The 23,905-nt window shown below is 30.8% G+C and overlaps 5 protein-coding genes across 5 annotated transcripts; 4 read left to right on the top strand and 1 right to left on the bottom strand.

Annotated features, from left to right (window-relative positions):
* The first annotated feature begins 609 nt into the window (after nt 1-609).
* On the top strand, nt 610-3,586 carry LOC107900208 (uncharacterized). The gene is made up of 5 exons (XM_016825901.2): nt 610-1,031; nt 1,143-1,319; nt 1,402-1,660; nt 3,123-3,212; nt 3,300-3,586. Exons 1-5 carry the CDS (start codon nt 747-749, stop codon nt 3,395-3,397), a joined length of 909 nt encoding a protein of 302 aa, XP_016681390.1. The 5' UTR covers nt 610-746; the 3' UTR covers nt 3,398-3,586.
* Nucleotides 3,587-6,353: 2,767 nt separating this feature from the next.
* LOC107900207 (proline transporter 1) lies at nt 6,354-11,216 on the top strand. Its single transcript, XM_016825900.2, has 7 exons — nt 6,354-6,688; nt 8,910-9,134; nt 9,366-9,460; nt 9,683-9,872; nt 10,089-10,213; nt 10,334-10,549; nt 10,650-11,216. Exons 1-7 carry the CDS (start codon nt 6,583-6,585, stop codon nt 11,025-11,027), a joined length of 1,335 nt encoding a protein of 444 aa, XP_016681389.1. The 5' UTR covers nt 6,354-6,582; the 3' UTR covers nt 11,028-11,216.
* Nucleotides 11,217-11,272: 56 nt separating this feature from the next.
* LOC107900454 (60S ribosomal protein L35a-1) lies at nt 11,273-14,113 on the top strand. The gene is made up of 5 exons (XM_016826055.2): nt 11,273-11,562; nt 11,702-11,737; nt 12,364-12,592; nt 12,681-12,723; nt 13,896-14,113. The coding sequence occupies exons 1-4, from the start codon at nt 11,531-11,533 to the stop codon at nt 12,720-12,722; spliced, it is 339 nt and encodes a 112-aa protein (XP_016681544.1). The 5' UTR covers nt 11,273-11,530; the 3' UTR covers nt 12,723; nt 13,896-14,113.
* A 2,457-nt stretch (nt 14,114-16,570) lies between these two features.
* Nucleotides 16,571-19,556, top strand: LOC107900452 (probable sugar phosphate/phosphate translocator At3g11320). The gene is made up of 4 exons (XM_016826053.2): nt 16,571-17,473; nt 18,259-18,362; nt 18,467-18,695; nt 19,062-19,556. Exons 1-4 carry the CDS (start codon nt 17,033-17,035, stop codon nt 19,206-19,208), a joined length of 921 nt encoding a protein of 306 aa, XP_016681542.1. The 5' UTR covers nt 16,571-17,032; the 3' UTR covers nt 19,209-19,556.
* Nucleotides 19,557-19,797: 241 nt separating this feature from the next.
* On the bottom strand, nt 19,798-23,468 carry LOC107900451 (uncharacterized protein At2g39910). Its single transcript, XM_016826052.2, has 8 exons — nt 23,286-23,468; nt 22,768-23,212; nt 22,571-22,657; nt 22,293-22,483; nt 21,096-21,291; nt 20,904-20,968; nt 20,342-20,443; nt 19,798-20,254 (listed from the first exon to the last, which is right to left on the bottom strand). Exons 1-8 carry the CDS (start codon nt 23,324-23,326, stop codon nt 20,158-20,160), a joined length of 1,224 nt encoding a protein of 407 aa, XP_016681541.1. The 5' UTR covers nt 23,327-23,468; the 3' UTR covers nt 19,798-20,157.
* Between the last annotated feature and the right edge of the window lie 437 nt (nt 23,469-23,905).

Genomic DNA, 23,905 nt, shown 5'->3' with positions numbered 1-23,905 from the left:
TAATTGCTTAATAAGTAGTTAAAATTATTTTCCTATTTGTTTGAAATATCGTAATATTAACATATTTGAATAACATCTAAATGTATATTTTTAACTTTACGACATTATGTCTAAAATGAATATTTTATCTTTTTAAAAGGGTTTTTTTAATAAAAATACTAATAATTACTTAAAATTTAAACCAAACTTTTCAAAGCACATTTCCTCCGCACTCAGATAATGGGTATCTAAGAATTGATATTTGCATCGTATATTTTTTTTATTAAATCATCCCTTCTAACTAAATCATGGTTTAATCACTTTCTATTTAATCATACTATTATATTGTTTTTGTTGGAATATATTTAAAGAAAAATAATTTTAAATGGTTAATAATTTCGGGTAGTAGATGAAAAAGTATTTCAAATGAAATTATAATGATTAAATCGTAAATTCGAGTATAATAAAAAGGACCAAAACAACAATTTAACATTATTTTTCTTACATTTCTCTTACCCTTTTTTTTCTCCCTGCAATAAACTAAGCACTTCCATGAAGCTCAAGTAATCTTGGATTTAATCCTTATTCAATAAATTTGATTATTTTTAATCTCTGTATAAAACAAAATATTATAAAGTGGGGAGTAGAGGTAGGGTTGGATCTTAAATGTTAGAGTTGAAGCCTCACTCATATTTAAACCAAGCTTTCTTCCCCTTCATTTCTGTTTGATTTGAACTCCCTTTCTTTCCTTCCATTTTCCTTTTGTCATGGGTGAGCAGATAGATGATGCCCAGTTTTGGCTCCCCTCCGAGATTTTAATGGAAGATGATATTCTTATGGGAAAACAAAATAACACTGAATTGTTCCCCTACGAGTTTGAGCACTCATACGACTCGTTCTCAGCTCTTAGCTTCCCCGTTGAATCTACTGTTGGGCCTGCTGAGACTGAGAGCAGTGACCGGGATGAGTTTCTTGCTGGGTTGACTCGCCGACTTGTTCTCTCCATGAATCATAAACTCACCCTATATGGTGTTTCCCTCAACAACAACGAGGTAAACTGAAGTGTTTTTTTCTTTTTTTTATTCCATGTTGAGTAGTGAGCTGCCTTAAAGCTCCTCTGGGACTGGCTTATTAATTATATGCGATTGTTCCTGTATGGGTAGGAAAATGGAGGTTTGGCGAGATCAGCACAGTGGACTCAGAGCAATGGCGGTTCTCAAGTAGCGAAATACAGCGATCGAGACATTAACCATGGAAGAAACCTACCCAACACTCAAAACCATGGGTTTATGAAGAAGTCAAACCAGAGTGTTTCTTGTAATCTTCCTCAAACAAATCATGTAAGCCTCCACCAAAAGATGTTGGGTTTTATGTTGTTGCTTTTTTGTGATCTTATGGGTTCATTTTGTCTGGTTTTGTAAGTATGATGGAAGGCAAATGAAGGCAAGAAATCAGCAGCAGCAGCAGCCGAAGCAGAAGAAGAGTAGCTTAGAGAGTAATAAAGTAGGTGAAAGGGGTGAATGTTCAAGGGCTTCATTTCAAGTTCAATCACAACTACAGCTGCCTACGAGAGTGATTTTACTCCAGGGATTTCGTAATGTTAAAACAGAGTCCGTTGGAACTGGTGTTTTCTTGCCTCGTAAATATCACAACAAACCTTCTAAGCCTCGCAAGAAATCAGGTAAAAACTACTACGCCTGAAAAATAAGAAAAAAAGGTATATTATCCGGTTGGTGACCCAACTTTTAGCCCACTTACATTTTAGTCAATCAAGCGTTAAATCTTTCACGAAAGTTGATTCTATACGTCATATTATATTTATATTTCCATTTTAGTCCTTCAATTTTTAGATCACTTTTATTTTGTCACCCCAAAAAATTATTTTTTAAGTATTGATCGAGGTAAAAAAAATTAAGGATTAAAGTAAAAAAAATGGTAGATACTGAAATAATACGTTAAAAAAGTGTCAAATTATTTTTTTCAGTAGTGAAATTTTTAATTTTAAAATATCAAAATTAATTAAATAAATTGTTGAAATTTTTTATCCTTCAATAATGTAAATCAATTTGTAACAAAAAAAGTTATTTAAAATGAACAATTTATTTAATTGATTTTGATGTTTTGAATATTAAAATTTCAATATTAAAAAAATAAATTTAGAATTTTAATTAGATAAAAATATACAATTTAACAAATTTTTTAATGCATTAATATTTTAGCTTCCCCTATTTTTTCACTTGAATGTTTAATGTTTTTTTTTACCTCGATCAATACTTAAAAAAGATTTATTTGGGGTGACCAAAATGAAAAAAATCTAAAAATTAAGTTACTAAAATGAAAGTGTAAACATGATATGATGTGTAACAGTCAACCGCCGTCAGAGATTTAACGTTTGGGTGACTAAAATAAAAGCGCTCTAAGAGTAGGGTGAGAAAATTACAAGAATTTCATTTTGGTGTGACTAAAATGAAAGTATCATAAGACTAGGGTGACAAAATTGCAAAGAATTCATTTTGGGTGACCAAAATGAAAACGCACTAAAAGTTGGGTGACCAACTATGTAGTTTACCCAAAAAGGTAGAATGTAAATTTAGCCCTCAATATTTACATTTTTTATCAATTTGGCCCATATTTTTTTTAGCTAATTTGACAATTAACTTTTCAAAATAAGTTCAATTGTTTTTACTCAATATGATAACTAAAACATTAATTTTTTAAAGAAGTTGACATGACAACCTGCGTGATAATCCACATGTATTTCATGTTGACGTGACACTATTTATCATCATTGCCACGTCAACAAATAATTTAAAATTTATAAAACATTCAAAAAAAAATCAAAATTCACAAATTTATAAAAAAAAGTTAATTTTATTTTTAAAAAACATGAAGTGCATGTGGATTGTTATATGAGTTGCTATATTTGAAAATTTAGCATTTTATTCAGTATTTTCGTCAAAAAAATTAATTCGATTCTTTTTAAATGAAAGCTACGTAATTCATTTATTTTTATATTTGTTTCGATTCGATTTGATTTAGTTTTTATTTTTTGAAATTTTTTATTCTTTTTAAAACCGATTGGACTATTGTTCTAATACCAACAAAGGCGTTCCCTATTGTAATTTAAACCCGACTTGAAACAGGTTGCGCAATGATTCTAATACCAGCAAAGGTTGTCCAAGCATTAAACCTCAACTTTGATGGCACCAACAGTGGTTTTGCATCAAACTACGGTAAATAATCTTAAATTCTAAATCTTAAATTATATAAATGTTAAAAGCTTCCTGGTAAATGAAATTCTGATTGTTTAAATCTTGTAGCTGTTTTGATACCCAGAAGAAATGCAAACTTGAGACAAGAAAATAGAAATGATAGAGCAATGGGAAGCTTAAATCTGCCTCAGGATTGGACTTATTGAGCCTCTGGAAATTGGTCTTTGGTTTGCTGGAAAATGGCAGTTCATGTGAGGAAAGGAATTCAAGAGTATGTATTATATTAATAAAACTTTTGATTGAGGTTGTGTAACCCTCAATCCGTTCATTAACTCGGTTAGGAAGTTACGAGAATATCTTTCCATAATGAAAATAAATAATATTATTCAAAGGTATTTTAGTCTTTTCTCTTTAAAAAAAACCAATAAAATATGAATATGGTAGAATTTGACCAATTGCACTAATTAAACTTTTAATTTACCACTCATCAAAAGTTTTATTTTAACATTTTTGAACCCCATGTGATGGCCTAATGGTTAATGGTGTTCACCGCTCCAAGTGTAGCTTGGGTTCAAGTCGCGCTAGTCACGCTTGTTGTTCAGACTTTGTCTTATTATTATAATTCATCAAAAAAAAAAAGGAAGAAGGCAAACTATCAACAATCACAATAGTGGAAGGATTTAAAAACAAACTAAAGATGCATCACCTTGATCAATTACTTATATATGCATCCTAGCCTCACTATCATTAAATCAATTTGACGACGAAAAAACCACTGCCAAGAGTCCCAAGAGATCTATCGCATCAATGATGCAAGAAAAGTCAAGTCTCAAATGACCTATTTTACTCACCGTCATCTTGGAGTCCAATTTTGTGGATACTATCATTGTGCTCTATCATGACAAGGTCTTTTAAAAACAGCTCACAATAGATCTGACAGCGCCCTTGCCTTAACAAATCATATACATATATCAGAGCACAACTAAAAAAAAAAACTAAAACCATCACTACTTTTAGAGTTAACCACCACAATTTAAAAAAAATAGATCAAAAAAACTAAAATCACCATTGTTTTTAAAAAAATACAGTAAACTATTATTTATTTATAAGTTTTAATATAGTAGTGCCCACTAAATTAAACCATTATGAAAACTTTAAATATATTGACCTTAGCTCAAACTCATATAAATTCAAATATATTTTTAATAATGTTAATCTGTTACTTTCGTTCAAATCCATATCAATGTGAGAAGTAATAGATACGAAAAATGTTTTTATTTTTAAAATTGTTGAAAGCAAAGTTTATTTTCTATTTACTAAACATATTTTTTAACTTTTAAAAAATAAAAAATATTTTCAAAAATGGGAGCCTTATTTTTAAATGCGATTTTATTATTTTTGGAAAAATTGCAAAATTCGACTTAACATTTCAGGGTTTTCAATTTCACCCTATTCTCGACATGATTTTAACAAAAGAACTAACATGTGCATTACTCAATGAACAACACATTGATTATTCATGTTGACGTGGCATGTCATGCTAGTAATGATGTGTCATTTTGGTTAAAATTAAAATAAATTAATTTATGATAATAGAATATCTATAAAAATATATATAAAATAGTTATGAAATTTTACAAAAATTCAAAAAAGATATAAAAAGGTATAAGAAATTATAAAAATTTTACAAAAATTATGTACATCAACATTAAAAGATTCATTCAAATAATACATATTCAATGAGTTAAAATTATATTTAACTTAATACACAGCACAATAGACTGGAACTGAAATATCCACACCTTAATCATAATAAATTTGGGCATAATCCACATTTAGAAAAACTTAGACCTACAATCTTAAAATTCTACGAAATTCATCTTAAAGCTAAGGTTGGCCATAATTTTAATTTTTAAGATTTATACTCTATAATTAATAGTTTTATAATTGTATTGGATCGAATTGAAAATTATCTCATTCTATACGCAATAAGTCAACAATCAATCAAAATGTTAAACCCAAAGAGAGAATAAAAACAATTTCAAAATGTGGGACATTAATAATAGACTTGATCATTGGTTGAGTCATTTGCTTAGGTTCGAAAGCTCGTTTAAAAAGCGGGAGAGTGTGGGCAAAAATATAGGCCCGAAAAATGAGCTTAGATAAAAAAAGGGCCTATTTCTAAAATGGGTTAAGCCTCAAGTATGATTTTTGACCCGACCCAAATCAACCTAAACTTCCTTTTTTGCTACTGCTTTGCTGTCATTTCGCAGTTGTTTTGCTGTCATTTCGTTATTATATTGCTACTCTTTTATTGTTAATTTTACTACTATTTTAGAGTTTGCTAAGTTACTACTAGTTTAATATTTTTAGTGTATTTGATGTATTATATTTTTTAATTTTTATATAAAAAACAGTCTAAAAAATTTGTAATACGGGTAGGCCAGGTCGGACTCGAGTTTAGCATTTTTAATCTAGATTGGGTTTTGGCAAAATTTTAGGTTCATTTTGAATTGGACCAAGCTTAAAAAATGAACTTAAAATTTTATATTGATCCAACTCAAACTTGACTAATGGATTAGTTTTAACAAATGGAAAATATAGAATAACTACGTCCAAAGAAATGGAGAAAGGAGGAAAACGAGAGGGAGAAGCTAAATAAAATGGAAAATAAAGAAGAAGAAAAAAGGAAAGTTAAAAGAACATACATAAATTAAATTGTTCAAAATAAAAAAATATGGGGATCGATTGTATAAATTAACCCAAATTTTTTGTTTGAAATGATAATTTAACGTGCCACGTCAGCTTACCTTTATACCATTAACGATAATTAACGGCTCAGTGAGTAAAATATTACAACGCGATAACGTAAGTAACTAAAACGTAACGTTTTAAACATAAATGACTAAAATGTAATCTGAGATAAATAAAAATAACTATTTTAATAATTTACCTTCTAATTTTTATCCATCATTTTAAAAGTTATTTAACACGATATTCCAAATTAGATCAAGTGCATAAAAAATGGCGCATAGATTAGTTAAATATATATATATTAAAAAAAAGTAAAAGAAAAAAAAACAATTAAGAGTAATATTTCTAACATTTTCGCAAGAAAATGGATGTTTACGCAAGAAAGGAAAAGAAAAGAGTGGGAAAAAATTTGGTTCGACATTTTTGACACGATGCGCCTAATAAGAGCATCGGTTCATTGTTTGAGACTTAAAAAGAAAAAGAAAAATCGGATCTTCTATAAATAGAAAACAAAGCACTTAACTGCCTGTGATAAATTCTCGCATTCGAATTCAACAATGAAAACGAAAAGAGAGAAAAAGAAATCCCAGATCCCCAACTTTTATACATTGAAGGAAAATCAAAAACAAAAAAAAGGATGATCAAAAGAGAGCCAAACATGATAGCAGATAATAAACTTGATGTGGAAGGTGATAGATTTTCAACTGTTGAGATCCCTGAAACTGCTCATCAAATTAGCTCTGGTATGGTTTTTATTTACCCATTTTTGAGATTTTCTTTTCTTTTGGGGTTCTTTCTTATTGTTTTTCTTCTGTTTTCTTTTAACTTCTGTTAGTTTCATTGAAAATAACTTTTAAAAAATAATTTTTGAAAAATGACTTATTTTCTTGAAAAAGTTAATATTTTTTAATGTTTAGATGGATCTGTATAAAATATTTTATATTATTTGACATATTTTCAATGAAACAAATGTATATGTGAGATTTTATTATCTTTTTATTATTTAATTGAGTTTATTTTACATCTATAAATTTATATTTTACCATATTTTTGCATATATTAAAGATATTTTGTTAAATTCAGGTTCATTACAACGTCATTTTTTAGTTACATGACTATCAAGTAAGTACTTTTATTTAAAAATGTGATATCAACAAAATTGACAAAAAAAATTAAACAATGCCAACAATTGGGCTTGATTTTCAAATCTGAAAAGTAGAGGGACTAAATTTTAAAAATAAAAGTACAGAGACTAAGTAAATTTGTGAAGAGTACATAGACTTAATGATATATTTTGACTTTTAATATTAAATTTTAAAATTTATTATTAAAATAAAATTGAAATATTAAATAATAAATATTAATTATATTAATAATTTATTATATAACTAAATATAAAAAATTAAATATGTATGTTTAATAATATTAGAAAATATAATATTTTATATTAATATTTTAAATATTTTTAAAAATAAAAATAAATTTTATTATCAATATAATAATATTAAACTTGATTTAAGTTAATTTTTATATGAAAATAAAATTACCCCTTTTCCGAAAAATGACTTACGCTTTTTAAAAAAATAAGTCAAATTACAAGAAAAAAAAGGCTTATTTTACGTAGACTTGTAAATTATTTTCCATTTAACAAGTTGTTTTCTGTGAAATAAACACAAGAAAATACAAAAAATATTTTTCGTAAAACATTTTACATGTAAATAAGCCAACCTTTAATTTTGATTTTGTTCGTCATTTTTTTTTATTTTTAAAATATCAATAAACTTTCAAATCTTGAACTAATTAAATTAGAATGCCTAAATTACTATGAGAACAATGATATCAAACTAAGAACTCAACCAACGAGTTTTCTTATTTTTATTTTAGGCGTCCCTTCAAATTTATAAGATTTAACAATTAATTAATTTTAATTTTAAAAAATTCAAAAAATTATTTTAAAAAATATATAAATTATTTTTAATGTTTTTAAATTTAAAAAAAATTATTAATTACTAATGTGACATACGCGTGAATCAACAAACTAACATTAATTTTCCTATCAATTTTAAGATAATTAAACAAACAATATAAATTCAAAAGTTAAAATAGATAAAAAAAATTAAATAAATGACTAAAATAATTTTTTTATAAAGTAAGATAAAAAATCCATTATGCTTTTATTTTATTATATTATTTTTATTAATGTTGTTGCCTAGTAACTAGCATGATATTTTAGTATATATATTGCGGGTTTTCAAGATGATAATGGATTTGATTGACATTTTATCTATATTAGATTATGACATATTCACGATATAAGTAGGAAAAAATTATGTTACAAGCATATATATTTATAAAATGAAATTTTAGTTACAATCAAAATATTAAAAATATGATATTTTGGGTTTAAATCTTATCAATTGTATTTTTTAAAATTTTACATGTTTTATTATTTTATAAAAAAAAAGCATGTTTAGTAATTGCTTAATTAAGTTGGGACTCAATTGAAAGGCAATATCAATATTTTGTTATTTTATAAAAAGAAGTATTTTTAGTAATTACTTAACTGAATCAGAAGTAATGCTACACTAACTCAATAAATTTCTTAAATATTGTATAAATAGATATGTCATATTGTTGTCTAAATATAAACACATTTCATATTGGGTCTTCAAAATAGTGAAATTTAGAATAAATATATTTTTCCTTTCCTTTTCTATGTAAGATTATTTATTACATGATATATTACAATAGTTGGATATAAAATTAAAAAGATAAAAAAACATTAGTATAAAAAATAAGATTTTTTAAAAATAAATTTTTTATATTACCAATTAAATTAATTTATTGTTGACTCATGATTGAAAGAAAATAATACTCTTACCAATGTATAGAATCATGTGATATGATGTTCCATGTCTTGGTTGGCCTTTGGAGGTAATTTGAGGTGTGTTGGTGAGATTACAGATTCATGGTTCCAGGCAGGAGTTGTGTTGACGAGTGGGGTGAACAGTGTGTTTGTGTTGGGATATTCAGGAACCATCATGGTCCATCTTGGCTGGATCGGAGGTGTAGTTGGTCTGGTTTTAGCCACCGCCATATCTTTGTATGCTAATATGCTTGTTGCCAAGCTTCATGAATTTAGAGGAAAGCGCCATATCAGATACAGAGATCTTGCTGCTGAAATATACGGTACCACTCATCCTTCAATATGTCTGATGTTAAAAAGATGGATTAAAAGTTGAAATGGTTATATCAATCTTATAGTATTTTTCCACGACTATGGTGAATATATATATCTATAGTTCAACACTTGCATTCAGATCCTAGTAAGATCGGAATATATCTTCAGTTTTAGTATGAATGTTAATGATGTACTTATTTGTTTGATTGATTGCTAGATGAGCTTTCGTGTATCAACAGGTAGGAAAGCTTATTATCTAACATGGGCATTGCAATATATTAATCTATTCATGATCAACATTGGGTTTCTCATTTTGGGTGCTTCTTCTTTAAAGGTAAAAAACCATAGTAGCTTTACTAAAGGTTGCTTTCATACTTTGCCATTATGATATTCTACATGTGTTCAGATTCAAAGGTTTTGTCCCATCAAAGTAGCCTTACAAGCACTTTGAAAACTTGCACTCAACATATGAGATATTGTCCATTTTGGCCTGAAAATTAAAAATAACTTTCTATTTTTTTTTTTAGTTTCTGAAGTAAAGGAACATTCAATGCAGGCTTGTTATGTGCTTTTCGTGGAAGAGGTTACCATGAAGCTTCCATATTTTACAGCGATAGCCGGATTTGTTTGTATATTGTTTGCTATTTCAACCCCTAATTTGTCGTCTCTAAGAGTATGGTTAGCATGTTCCACCATTCTCAGCCTCATTTACATCGTTGTCGCATCCGTGCTCGCTGCTAAAGATGGTAACTTCTTATAATCAAAACACCTTCATATTTAAAAAAAATGAAGAGTCGAAATAACATAAAGATAACCTATCTATATGAGTGGCTTAGATTAATATCAATTCGTTTCACTCCATGTCGCTTCAGATCTTTATTGTGTTTGAAATACTCGTGTTGGATACATAATTGGACATACTGATAGACGTACAAATAATGATACTCCCATGTTGTTTATAGGAATGAATGCACCTCCTAGAGATTATAGCATACATGGGACAACAGCCGGTAAAATATTTTCAATCATAGGGGCATCTTCAAATCTTATGTTTGCTTTCAATACTGGAATGGTTCCAGAAATACAGGTGGGCTTATAAGAAAAGTTATAGAATCTTGAAATGAAGAGTCAGATGTAACATAGTTAACTGCACTATCTTTCCGTATTTAATTTTGTTTAGGCTTCTCAACCATTGTTTTCATAACAGGCAACATTGAGGCAGCCTGCAGTGGAGAATATGCTGAAAGCTTTGTACTTTCAGTTCACCATCGGAGTCGTACCGATGTATGCGATTATTTTTATTGGCTACTGGGCTTACGGAGCTTCGGCATCAACGTATTTGCTTAGTAACGTAAGCGGTCCAGTTTGGGTAAAGGCCGCTGCTAACATTTCGGCCTTCCTGCAATCAGTCATTGCTTTGCATGTAAGCAAATACTTGTCCATATCTTTTCAAATATTGAGCGTATCTTCGGTGATAACCTGCCGCTACACTAACTTGATTTAGCTTCCTTAACCGGCCGTAGATATTCGCGAGTCCAGCATACGAGTACATGGACACAAAGTTCAAAATCACCGGAGGAGCCTTTGAGTTAAAAAGCTTAACTTTCCGAATCGTAGCAAGGGGTGGTTACCTTGTTATCAGCTCAACGGTGTCGGCTCTTCTCCCGTTCCTCGGGGATTTTGAGAGTCTTACAGGAGCATTAAGCACATTTCCATTAACATTTATACTTGCAAGCCATATGTATCTTGTGGCAAAGAAGAGCTCACTGAGTAGTTTACAACAATCATGGCTTTGGCTCAATGTTGTTTTCTTTAGTTGTATGTCGATTGCAGCAACAGTTGCGGCTATAAGGCTGATAGTTGTTGATTCCAAAAAATATCATGTATTTGCTGATGTTTGATGTCAAGATTAGATTTTACTCCCTTTAGTTAAAAAATTAGACAAATTAGATAAATTAGCCCTTTTTATTAAAAATTTCATCATTTGTATTCATTAAAGCTGACGTGACTGTCAAAATAATTAGACAATGATACGTGACATGCCACATGTATCTCTTGTTAACGAACAAGGATCAATTTTAAATAATCAATTTACTCTTTTAATAGCTATTTTGTTAATTTTAAGTAGATGCGATAAAATTCATTTTGAATCTTAATATAATGATCAACATGCGAGAGTGTATCTGAATAGATGCTTTTGATAATGAAGGAGCCCACAAGGCCCAAAGGCCTCATGATTTCCTAGGACCGTAAACGCTTATACATCGGATTTACCGTCTACAAACTACTTTTACTCTATAATGATAAAAATTCCTCAAACCCTATCCTAAGTAGGGTTTCTCACTTGCTGTCGCCGTTATCGGAATCAAAAGGAATAAGCTTCGATTTCCGAATCGGGAAAAAAATGGTGAAGGGACGCCAAGGAGAGCGAGTCAGGTGCCCTTTGAATTTGATCTCTTCGTTTTCTCTTTTAAAACCTAATTTTTTTTATAATTTACATTTTGAGATATGGAATATAGTTTTAAGATTTAATTCAATCTTTTCCTTTTCCATTTTTTTAACTTCCTTATTGCAGACTCTATGTAAGAGGAACTATCTTGGGTTACAAGAGGTAATAAGAATTTAACCTTTTTTATTGCCTTTATTGTATTTTTGTTCTGTTGGTTTTAAGCTGTTCCTTTTTTGTGGAATTAGTGAATTTTCTTAAGGAACTTGAATATTTAGTTATATGTATGAGAAATTGCTGAGTTAATGTGCCAAAAATGGAGTTGAAGGTTTATTATTATTCATTTTTATTAAAAAAAAAAGAGTTATAGTCTGGATATAGGAAGAATTGTAGACTTCTGGATTCAAATTCCGGACTTTCTGGGTGCCACCTTGAGAGGATGATTACATGAATTATTTGAGCTAAGCATCGGGTTTTGGAGTTTTCATTTCGGATTTAATTGGTACGAAATTGAGTAACAGGAAATTTATTTGCAGAAGGTTTTTGTTGGCTATGCTCTATAGAGTCAGGCCAGTAACTAGTTTGTGTAGACTGAATTTACAGTTTGGGGGAATAGTGTGATTGAAAATCTAGGATTGCTTCAGGGGACAAAAAGTAATTACTTTTGTCAACCAAAATCAGGGTTTAGGGTCTTCTAGCGTATATGAATGTATATATTGTTTTTGGATTTGGTTTTGTTTGTTTTGAAATTTGGATTGTTGCTTAAATTTGTTTGTGGTGGTGGGTGTCAGGTCAAAATCAAACCAGTATCCAAACACTTCATTGATCCAGATTGAGGGAGTTACCACTAAGGAGGAAGTAGCTTGGTATGCCGGCAAGCGAATGGCGTATATTTACAAAGCTAAGGTGAAGAAGAATGGCTCGCACTATCGCTGCATTTGGGGAAAGGTTACTAGACCTCACGGTAATAGTGGTGTCGTTCGTGCTAAGTTCAAGTCTAATCTTCCCCCCAAATCTATGGTAAGCATGTTATATTGTTTTTATCTAATGGCATTCTTTCTATATATTGTACGTTTGATCTTATATGTATCTTTTGATTCCGTTGCAGGGAGATAGAGTCCGAGTCTTCATGTACCCCAGCAATATATAAGGTAATGTTGACTTCCAGTTTGTGATCTTTTCTTAGTTTTTTTGTGGGTTCATGAGTTTTCCGTTTTTATCTGTTTAATTCCAGTAGTATAAGAGGAACCTGTGTTCAGTTTAATGGTTTAACTTTGTCTGAAGATTAGCTACTTGATGAACAAGTTAATTTTTTACATTTTAATTGTCAGATCAATTCATTGCTCCTTCCTTGTGTCTTTATGACAGTTTTAGTTTTCATCTCCATTTTTAGCCCTTTGACCCTGTCTGCAATTTTAAACTTTAACTTCTGTAAAGATTCACATATTCTTCTTGTTTCAACTTTCAAGTCCTTGTGATTATTCATTATGAGACCCCTACATTGACTGCATGACATAATTCAGCTCTACTGGTTTTTTGATGCTGTAGCTTTTGTTGCTTCCTATGTTGCTTTGACACTTCATTTTTATACATGTATCCATGTACAATGCTTATCTGGATATAGGTAAGAGGATATAATCCTTCTAAAGACACTCCAAATATATGGAAAAACTTCAAAAAATTAACCATTCGTGTTCCAACTCATCATTTTCTTGAAGTACTTGTGTTATGGGGCAATAAAAATATGATCAATTAAAAAATCGAACATACTCCGTGTCCAACTCTTCATTTTTTTTAAAGTACTATGTTCAATGCATTTCTGTATAAATATAGATAAGGATATAATCCTCAATGGACCCTCCAAATACGAGGAAAGACTTTAAAAAGTTAAAACATACCAGTGTCCAACTCTTCATTTTTTGAAGCACCCATGTCCAATGTATAACCGGATGTGGGTATAAGAGCCACCAAATACATGGAAAAACTTAAAAAAATTTGAACAAACTCTTATTGAATACACATTTGTATTCAAGTAACATACTTAGCTACTATGTGTTTCCAATCTTATTTGTTGCTACAGTTGATATGACCTTTCATCTTTTTTTACCTAAGTTCGTTATTTAGATCGTCATATTAGGCTATAAACTTTTTGTTGCCCTATTATTATATACTGATATTGAGATGTTCTACCAAAATGGAATCTACCTAGTGGAAACATGTAGATAACTTTTTTTTTAACACTATCCTCTTTGAACTATAATATTATAGCTACAAATGCTTGTCTGTCCTCTTGTAATTTCGCAATTTTATTCTTTCTTTGCAGTTGTCTAAATGCCCGGTGTTCGATCGATGACTCGAGTGATTCTATCTTTTCTCTCCGTCTGTCAAAATGTTGTGTGTTTTTGAGGCCATTTTTTTCTTCATTAGGATGATAGTGGATTAGACTTTAGGGTTATCAAAGATTCTCCAGTAATTAATTTTCGACGATTTAAGTTTTTGGTAATCAATCATTTATGGAATTGAATAGCAAAGATTGTTCTACTTGAGCATCTTCTTTCTTCTGTTAGGTTAAATTACTCGACATTGCATGGAATTAGAACCGTTGCCCTCTCTGGTTTGGAGGTTACCGTTGAGCCATATATATTATTTTATTGAACTGAAAATGGGGCATAAATTAGCAATATATGCTGATTTTGGAAGATAACGGGGTAATAGGTGATTTTTCCGATATTTAGGTAAATAGATTGATTTTGTAGAGAGAAACAAAAAAATGCGTTTTGTAGGAAGTGTTTCTTTTTGATGTGTCCGAAAGTGCGTTTTCTTTAATAACTTGACTCATTACCTTCTTTGGTCGGTCAGATGATTAAATGCTAGTAATTTTCTCTCGGGTTCAATTCTTCTCCTACTCACATTTATATTTTTTATTTCATGTTGTTTTAAATTTTTTTTTAAATTTCTAGTAAATATATTGTTTTTAAGTTTTCTAATTCATTTATTTTAATTAATAATTATTTTATTTATATAAAGAAAATAATAAAAATGTAATTATATAACAAAACTCTATAATATTAATAAACATTTAATTTTGATTATAAAATATTAGAAATTATACAAAAATTTATTTATTTGAATAGCATTTATGACAGTTCTGAGTTAACCTGAAGATCTTTAATGCCCTTGATATGATATATGTAAGTGTACATATAAAGATAGGCGAAGCTGTTTTAATGGAACGAAGTAAGTTATTTATAACACATGTCCATTTCATGCATTTAAGTTTGACTAAAAGTTTTGATTGACTCTTAGTTCATAAAGTTGTCATTGTTGTCAGTACATAAAGTTGTGAGTTTGAGTGTACTGAAGTACATTATATTTCTATTTAAAGATTAAGGAAGGGTTATGAATAGTTTTAGGTATTGTATTAAAAAAAGTCAATATAATAAGAATTTATAATGAAATTAATGTTTAAAAATTCAGTGTATTTGAAAAAAAATTAATTATTTTAAAAAATTGATATTCTTTTCAAATTTACCTGAAAATGGGGTGTCGGCTCCGGTATTTTGGACATGTTATTATGACATAAATATTATTGGTCCAGTTCATGCATGTGATTTTAGTCAACTAAAATGCATGCAAGTGGACATGTGTTAATAAATGACCTACATTAAGATAGCTTCACCTAACTTTATATGTACACTTACGTATATATTATTTCAATAAATAATTTTTTAGATAAATTTTAAAATTATACTTAAATTTTGTATGGATTATAAATTTTATTTGGATGTATTTTTGAATGTGTATAATATAATCTAAATTAAAATTTTATATATATAATCATATCAAATTAAAAGTTTATATATCAAATTGTATATTGAATTATTCTACATTTTTTTTTTGACATTTCAAATACAGTTACAATTATCATTGAAGGTACAAATGATGCATTCAATTTAATTATAGCACACGATTGAAACGTGCGAGTAACAATCTAAATAATCTTTTGCATCGATAATTATATCATCGAAATAATTCTTACATTTTGTAAGCTAAACTTCCCCTCAAAGTCAAAGTTTGTACACAAGGAATATGAGATAACAAAACAAAATTCATCCATGGTATATGTACCTATTGTGATCGAAAACTCACACATCATAACTGAGCATTATGAAACTCAAATATGAGTACTCAAAAACCCAATACTTCTATCTTAATCAAGAATGCCAAGAGCTCATTAACCCTAATAAATACTTTTTTATACGGTGCTTAAATTAGTCATAATACCTCCTCTCTTGTATATTAAAAAATAATATTCCTTTAAGCACGTTTGAACCCATATCATCTTTATTTTTTGGGGGATAAATATCAAAGTTATACATGAACTTTGATTTTGTGCAATTTTCTACACAAAATTTTGATTTGATTCAATTTTTATAAATTACTAACAACATTATCAAATTAGCACTATTTTATGTTGATGTATTATATACACAAACAATTATATTAAATCCAATATGAAAATAAATGTATGTATTCATTTCTTTAAATGTGTATAACTGAATCAAAATTAAAGTTTTATGTATACATATGAATCACGATTTAAGTTTTAGGTGTATAATTATACTAAATCAAAGTTCATGTATCAAATTACACATTAAACTAAAAATCATATATATATATTTTTGATATTTATCCTTCCTTTTTATACAATATTTATAATAACAATAATATCAACAGAAGTAAAACATAATAAATACATTATAAGTAAAGGCATGCATGTTGCAATTAATTTATGGATTAATCAAGCAAGTCCATTTTTTTTCATGGAGATCACATTAACATTTGCCGGTTTTTTTTATTTTTTAAAATTCAGTCCCTCTAGAAAATTTCAAACTTATTCCAAGTCTACTTCTACCATCCATTCCCCACTACCACTTTGACCTTTCTAGCAAACCCAAACAAATGAAAACAAAAACAAAAGTAACTTACCTGCATTGATTCAATCAATAAGCAATAATATATATATGTGTGTGTAAAATAAAATAAAATAAAATAAAATAAATAATAACACAAACGCGTTTACTTCCTCTCTTGTATAATCCTTTTATTAATCTCTCTTCGTTTTCTCAGAGAATTTTGCAGAGAGGCAGCCAATCCATAGCTATTTTCATAACATTAAAGCTTTACTTTTTCTGTACTTTTTTTTTTTAGTTGAACTTTTAATTTTTCTTCTCTCTGGGTTTCATTGATATTGTAATGAGAAACTTGAATCAGATCCATGGGAGCTAGTTCCATCAAATCATCTCAAAAGAACCCATTTTTCACACCAAAAACACCCATAATTTCCCAAGCTCCACCCAGATCCATCTTCATATAATCCCAATTTCCTTTTCTATTAAAAACCCATTTTTTCTTCATCTAAATTAAGACACCCAGATCCTCAAAACCCAAAAAGAAACCATGAAAAACCAATCGAAAATGTTCACGATCGGGCTAGTATCAGCCTGGTACTCTTCCAACATAGGTGTCTTGTTGTTAAACAAGTATTTACTAAGCAATTACGGTTTCAAATACCCAATCTTCTTAACCATGTGTCACATGACAGCTTGTTCTTTGTTAAGCTACATCGCAATTGCATGGATGAAGATGGTTCCAATGCAGACCATTCGATCTAGGGTTCAGTTTTTCAAGATCACGACTTTGAGTTTAGTCTTTTGCGTGTCGGTGGTGTTTGGGAATATTTCTTTGAGGTATTTGCCGGTTAGTTTCAATCAGGCTGTCGGTGCTACGACACCGTTTTTCACTGCGGTTTTCGCTTACTTGATGACATTGAAGAGGGAAGGTTGGCTTACTTATATTACTCTAGTCCCTGTTGTTACTGGGGTTATCATTGCCAGTGGGGTATGTATTTTACTCTCTCTTTTTTTTTTTAAGCAAATTTTTAGCTTCTTTGTGGAATGGGTTGGCTTTATTTTGTTGGTTTGATGTGATTGATTGAAGATTTGATTGGAAATTGGGCCTGTTTTACCATGTAGAAATTTATATTGGTTTGTCTGATAACTTTGTAAATGGTAGCTTGTTTTGTTCACAATTGGATTCTTTTTGCTATTGGAACTTGTGGAAATGCCCAACTTTTTAGCATAATTTGGATGTTTTGTCGATAACAATGATGATTGTTCGTGGATTGTATTTCATCTTTTGTTGGTTTCGAATGGATGATTAAGTCTTTAACTCTGATATGAAAACCTTGGTTGTTTATGGTTCATCAATGGTTAGTGTATATACTTTCTATTTCCTCATTTTCCCATGCATTTCACATATTGTATGTTTTGGTGTGTAGTCTGAAATTCAATGATACTCGGACTCAGGTCTAACTATTGGATATGGGTGTATGTACAACACGTGAATTCTTTTTTTTTAAGTATTTGGAGGTTGTTAGAGGATCCTATCCTCGTACCATGTTTGGATACCTGTTCAATACAGGTGTTGGACGCCGATACTTGAAAAGAAAATGAAAAATCGAAGCAACATAGCTGGAATTTTCCCCTCTACTTGATTTGAAAAAACCCTTCAAATTTCTTCCATTTTACGTTTTATAGATTTAAATCGTGTTCTGCATTAATCACGTTGTATTTCATTTGCTTAATCTGCTTTGGATTCTTATTTTTCATTATTGTTGCATATAGGGTGAACCGAGTTTCCATCTATTTGGGTTTATCATGTGCATTTCAGCTACGGCTGCACGAGCTCTCAAGTCAGTTTTACAAGGAATTTTGCTTTCATCCGAAGGGTGAGGAATATTTATGCCTTGGCATTGACATTTATGGTTGATGGCATAATGTTCAGAGACTGGGAATTGTCACTGAAAATTTCTTGTAATTCTATTTTTTTTAGAGAGAAGCTGAATTCCATGAACCTCCTCCTTTACATGGCTCCGATAGCTGTCGTATTTCTACTTCCGGCAACACTCATTATGGAGGAAAATGTGGTGGGTATAACCCTTGCCCTTGCCCGAGATGATGTCAAGATCATATGGTATCTACTATTCAATTCAGCATTAGCATACTTTGTGAATTTGACCAACTTTTTGGTCACGAAACACACCAGCGCCCTAACTTTGCAGGTATGGCATGCGTCGGCTTTTTAGGAGTTTAACTACATTTCTTTCGCATCTTTTCTTTGAAAAATAAGGATGGATTCTTTAAATCTTTTATCTGATATGGAGTTAAATTAAAATTAAGTACACTTGTTTGATCTTTCGAACAAGATGGTGATTTAGAGGTCTTTAATGCTTCAAACTGTGATGATTATGATAGCATGCATCTTTTAGTTGTTTATTAGCATCATTGTTACTACAATGGTTTCTTTTTTACGAAATCGAATTAACACAAGTACACTTATCACCCGTCGTCTTTCAGTTGTTCATATAACAAACACAGTTCCTAGTAAATGCAAGAGACATCAAATACTGTGACATTTGTTCTTGCAGGTTCTAGGAAACGCAAAAGGAGCTGTAGCTGTTGTGGTTTCGATTTTAATTTTTAGAAATCCAGTTTCCGTTACTGGGATGCTCGGTTATACCCTCACGGTCTTCGGGGTTATACTCTACAGTGAAGCCAAGAAACGAAGCAAATGAGACATCATCCTGGGATTACGGTATTGGTTGTGATTGTGATATATTTTAGTGCAAGGATATCAACAATGTTCAAAGAGGCAAAGTTTCGGTAGCATACAATGCTGCGGATTTGTATGCTGCGGATTTTGCGCCATAGATTCCTATAATTTTCCCATGGAAACCTGGGAAGCTGCTTTTTCTTTTGTATCGGCAACAGCTGCGGGATTTTAGTCAAAAATTAGAGGAAATACCATTTTATGTTCATTCTTTCAGGAGAAAAAAAGGTTGTAGAATTGGTCTTTATACATTGTTTAGATTTCCCATATTTCATTAATTAATGGAAAAGAAAACTCGTAAAATTTACCATTCTATTGTTTATCGTGTTAAATAGTCTTTGTACGTATGGAATTATGGATGTATGACTGTCATGCAATGCGAGTATGATGAGTATCCACAATCTGCATTATTAACCCTACCGCTTCCTACAAGTATGATGGCCATGCAATGTGAGAATGTCATTTCTTTTCAGAAAAGTATTCATGTCATAACGATGGTCATGCAATGAGGATGATAAGAATCCATAATTTGTTAATCCTTTACGTTCACAAAGTAATAAAAGCTATGGTGGTGTTTTTTTTTTCTTGCTCATATCAAAGGTTACATGTATGCATGTTATCACTAAGCATGATATCATTAAACCTACCATTTCCTATAACATCTTCACATCCTAAATCTTAAACACCGACCAGACTCCAGAGATTTACACAAAAAAGGTTATGTACAAGTCTGTGTCTTCGCTTCTTTGAGATTTAGTTTCATCAATTTCTATTACCTCTTTTGGCTTGACCTGGATCCCACATCATCTCCAACTTTATGGCTCAGTTTAATCATCGATTTCAATCATCTCTGCCTTTGATTTTGTCTCCTCTACCTTTTAAGTTCACTTCCCTCTTTAGGCTTGACATCGGGTCTATTCTCTGCTTGCTGATAGATTACAAGCCAGGGAGGTCAAGTTGGGATCATCCTGGTGCTTGTTCCAGGCTTTTTCAAACTGTAGACCTTTGCATCTGCAATTACAAGGAACAAAACAAGGATTAGGGCCAGGGAAAGCAGATGGTTTAGAAAATGCTCATCATATTTTGACTGTGACTTACTGCTGAAGCATGATTAGTAGATTACGAATATCAGTTCGAATTGTTTCACGAGCCTTTCTCAGTGCTGCTTCTTTGAATAATACCACAAGTTCATCTAGCAATCTGAAAAATGGGGATGCAAACAAGGTTGAAAACCATTGAGAAAGAAGCCAGGAAGTAGCGTCAATAGAATAATACACAGTTTTTAACTGGTGAATTTATAGAATCCTCGTCGAACTGGAGTTCACAACGAACGTATTTTGAAGGAAGAGGACAATAACAGGGTTTTGATAGAAACAATTTCAAACAAAAGATCAAAACGAGCCTATACGACTTTTATCAAGTCACAAAAAAAGTTTCAAATGATTGAAATTCCTAAAATAAGACAGCATTAAGAAAATATCCATTTTATTTACTTTTTCTTTTATCATCTGAATCATCATTAAGCACCGTGTTATTACAAGCTTCTTAATATGCCATTAAAAATTATTTTTAGAAAAAAACCAATATTTTGTTCCATTGAACAGTAAAACAACCCAAGTGTAAATCAAGTGTAAACCTGAGGTATAGGTACTTAGTTTACCTTTCAACGTATGGTGTATGCCGTAACCATGTTAACCGGACAACTGTTTGAACTCGTTTGAGAACCTGCAGAACATTAAGAGTATAAAAGATAGATTCCTTCCCAGTTCATTCCCGTAACTTCCCTAAGATGCCAGCACCTGCTAATTACATATTAATTTGAAGCAGGAGCAAGAATGTGCAATAATCTTACCAGTAAAATTGTTTCATCGTCATCAACATGCATCCACTGAAAGAATAGTGGGAAAATACGCCTAATATGGGCTAATATTAGAAGGCCAATAGAATTGAAGATTGGCTCAATAAGTTTAAGCCAAGCAATACGTCGCTCCTTATTCCTTGGCTGCCGCTCCAAATGGCTCAACATCTCATTCAGCATCTTCTCAAACCTATGTAAAAGGCAAATGAAAAATTAAAACTAGCCAACACTAAGTCCAGTACAACTGCAACTAAACTATGAAGCATATATGAGATGTGAGTGAAGAAAAGCCAGCTACAAGTATCAAGAAACAACAATCAAAAGGAGCAGAATGATGCTAAATTAACATTACAAGAAAAAGATCAGAAATTGATCAAAACCAGCAATCAATCTTCTGAAGTGAAAAGCAGAAGAACTTCATGACAAAGACCAAGCATATAGCCTCATTCCCAGACCCTAAAGCCCCTTCTTGCAACCCAATTGGTCGGTTGACACAACATAAACATTTTCATCATAGTACCCCGATTAAGACATTTGAGTCCACAATTATTCATTCCATCATTATCATGCACAAAATTTCCCCTGCCTATAAAATTATGTGAAGAGAAATAGTAACATATTAAGAGCTTGCTGAACTTATTCAATGAAAACAATCAAGATGCTGAGGATAAAAAGGAAACAAGTATACCACGTGATATGGAGATGATCTCGTATCATAAGAGCATACTAAAATCAACCAACTAATATAATTAAAAGAGGGAAAAAAAACAAGTATTCCACGAGTTATGGAGATTATGTTGTGTCATAAGAGCAAATAAAATTTTGTTAACAAACACAACCAAAATGATAAAAGAGACAAAGAAAACAATTATACTGCAAGCTACAAGGATGATTAAGCATCATCAGAACATACTAAACTTAGTTAACAAACACAATCAAGAAGCTTAAGTGACGAAGAAAACAAGTATATACCACAAGCCACTGATTATTTTGCTTCATATGAGCATGCTAAACTTAGTTAACAAGCACAATCAAGACACTTAATAGACAAAGAAACACGATCAAAATGCTAAAGAGACAACGAAAATAACTATACACAAGCTACAGGAATTAACTTGAGTAATAAGAGCATACTGAACTTGGTTAATAAATACGATCAAGATGCTAAAGAGACAAAGAAGGCACGTATACCACAAACTACGGGGATTGTCTCTTTGAATACAAGTAACGAGTAGCACTGACATCTCCACAACATATTGCCATATCTCATCATCAGAAGCAATGTTCTGGCAGCAAGCATCAAGAATCACATCTCCATACGAATCAAGCTCCACTGCTTTCACATTTTTTGCTACATGTATAAAGCTAATCATCCCCTGCCCCTGAACATAATCCATGCCAAAATAATTTCAAGAGTTTATATCACTTAAATTTATATATCACAAAATTAAAACTACGAAGTCGCTTACTTTCACCTCCGGCGACCAGTGGTCGAGACAAGTTAACGCACAAGGAACAACCAAAATTATCATTTTACCCAAATCTGGATATTCAATCTACAAAAAAAGGGTACACAGATAAACGTTAAAATTAAAAAATTTAAAAAAAAAAAGAAAGAAAGAAATATGTGAATCTGAGAACATTAAATTTATAATTTGTTAAATACCTGAGAAACAAACCATCTAAATTGATAAGCAGCCAAAATGGCGAAACCTACGGGAGTCCTAGCCGACGCTGCGGAAAATTCGTCGGTTTCATCACTCTTGTCAATCGAGCTCTCCTTAATCTTGTCCTTCAAAACTGGTAAGATTTCCGGCATTAATTCCCCCGCCAAATTTCTCTTCTCATGGCCAAGAAGGGCGTCGTTGTAAGCTTGCGAAAGGTCGGAAAAGGCGATTTCCGCGGCGGTCGAAAGTTGGCTGGGGATCCATGTGAGAAGCTCGTGAGTGGAACAGCGAGAAGAGGAGAGTAATGCGCAAGCTAAGGCGAAGTCTTTGACTGGTGATTCAATTGAGAGAAGAGATTCGAGCGTTGATTTTACGGAGATTGTTGAGGTTTCTTGAGGAGTATATGGCGTTTTCGAGAGCGAGTCGAGGATTGGCTTCCTTAATCTGACAAACAGTAACGGAAATGTCTAAATTAAATGAGAAAAAGAAAGCAAAGCGAGGAGAAAAGAGAGCTTACTGAGAGAGATGGCTATGGAGGTCGGGGAGTGAGTTCGACATTTCCAGAATGTGTTGAACTCGGGTTTGCTTTCGAATCGTGAGTTCGACGTAAAAGGTTGGATCCGAGTTTTTGGGGGTAGTTTTTAATGATAACTTTAAAAAATTACAAAATAATTATTAAAATATTTAAAAAATTTTATTTAACCCGTTTAACTATTCAAAAATGTTTATTAATAAACTCCAAACAATAATTCAACAGTCAACATGATGAATCAATATTATCGATGACTAGAATAACATCCATTAGATCTAAGTTGATTTAAAAAAAAAATTGTTTAAATTTTGATTCACAAATCCAATTGGTATAAGTTGTATAAATATAGTATTTTTAACAATATAGTGACTTAAACCTATTTTTATTATTATATCAAAACACTATTTTTTCAATGTCTATTTAAGTTATCAAAATATAAACTTATTAATAGTCTAGTGAGATCGAACGTAATCTATTATTTATTTTTTAAATAATGCACATAAAATGTGATAATATTTGTTGAATACCTCGACTTAAACTATCAATTTACATATTATTATAGTACCTAGAGTTAATACCTTTAGTAAATACTAAACTAATAAATG

This window comes from Gossypium hirsutum, chromosome D06 (genome assembly GCF_007990345.1).
Source record: "Gossypium hirsutum isolate 1008001.06 chromosome D06, Gossypium_hirsutum_v2.1, whole genome shotgun sequence".
Classification (NCBI taxonomy): Eukaryota; Viridiplantae; Streptophyta; class Magnoliopsida; order Malvales; family Malvaceae; genus Gossypium; species Gossypium hirsutum.
Note: the sequence above shows the minus strand (reverse complement) of the source record. Positions and strands in the feature narration are given on the sequence as shown.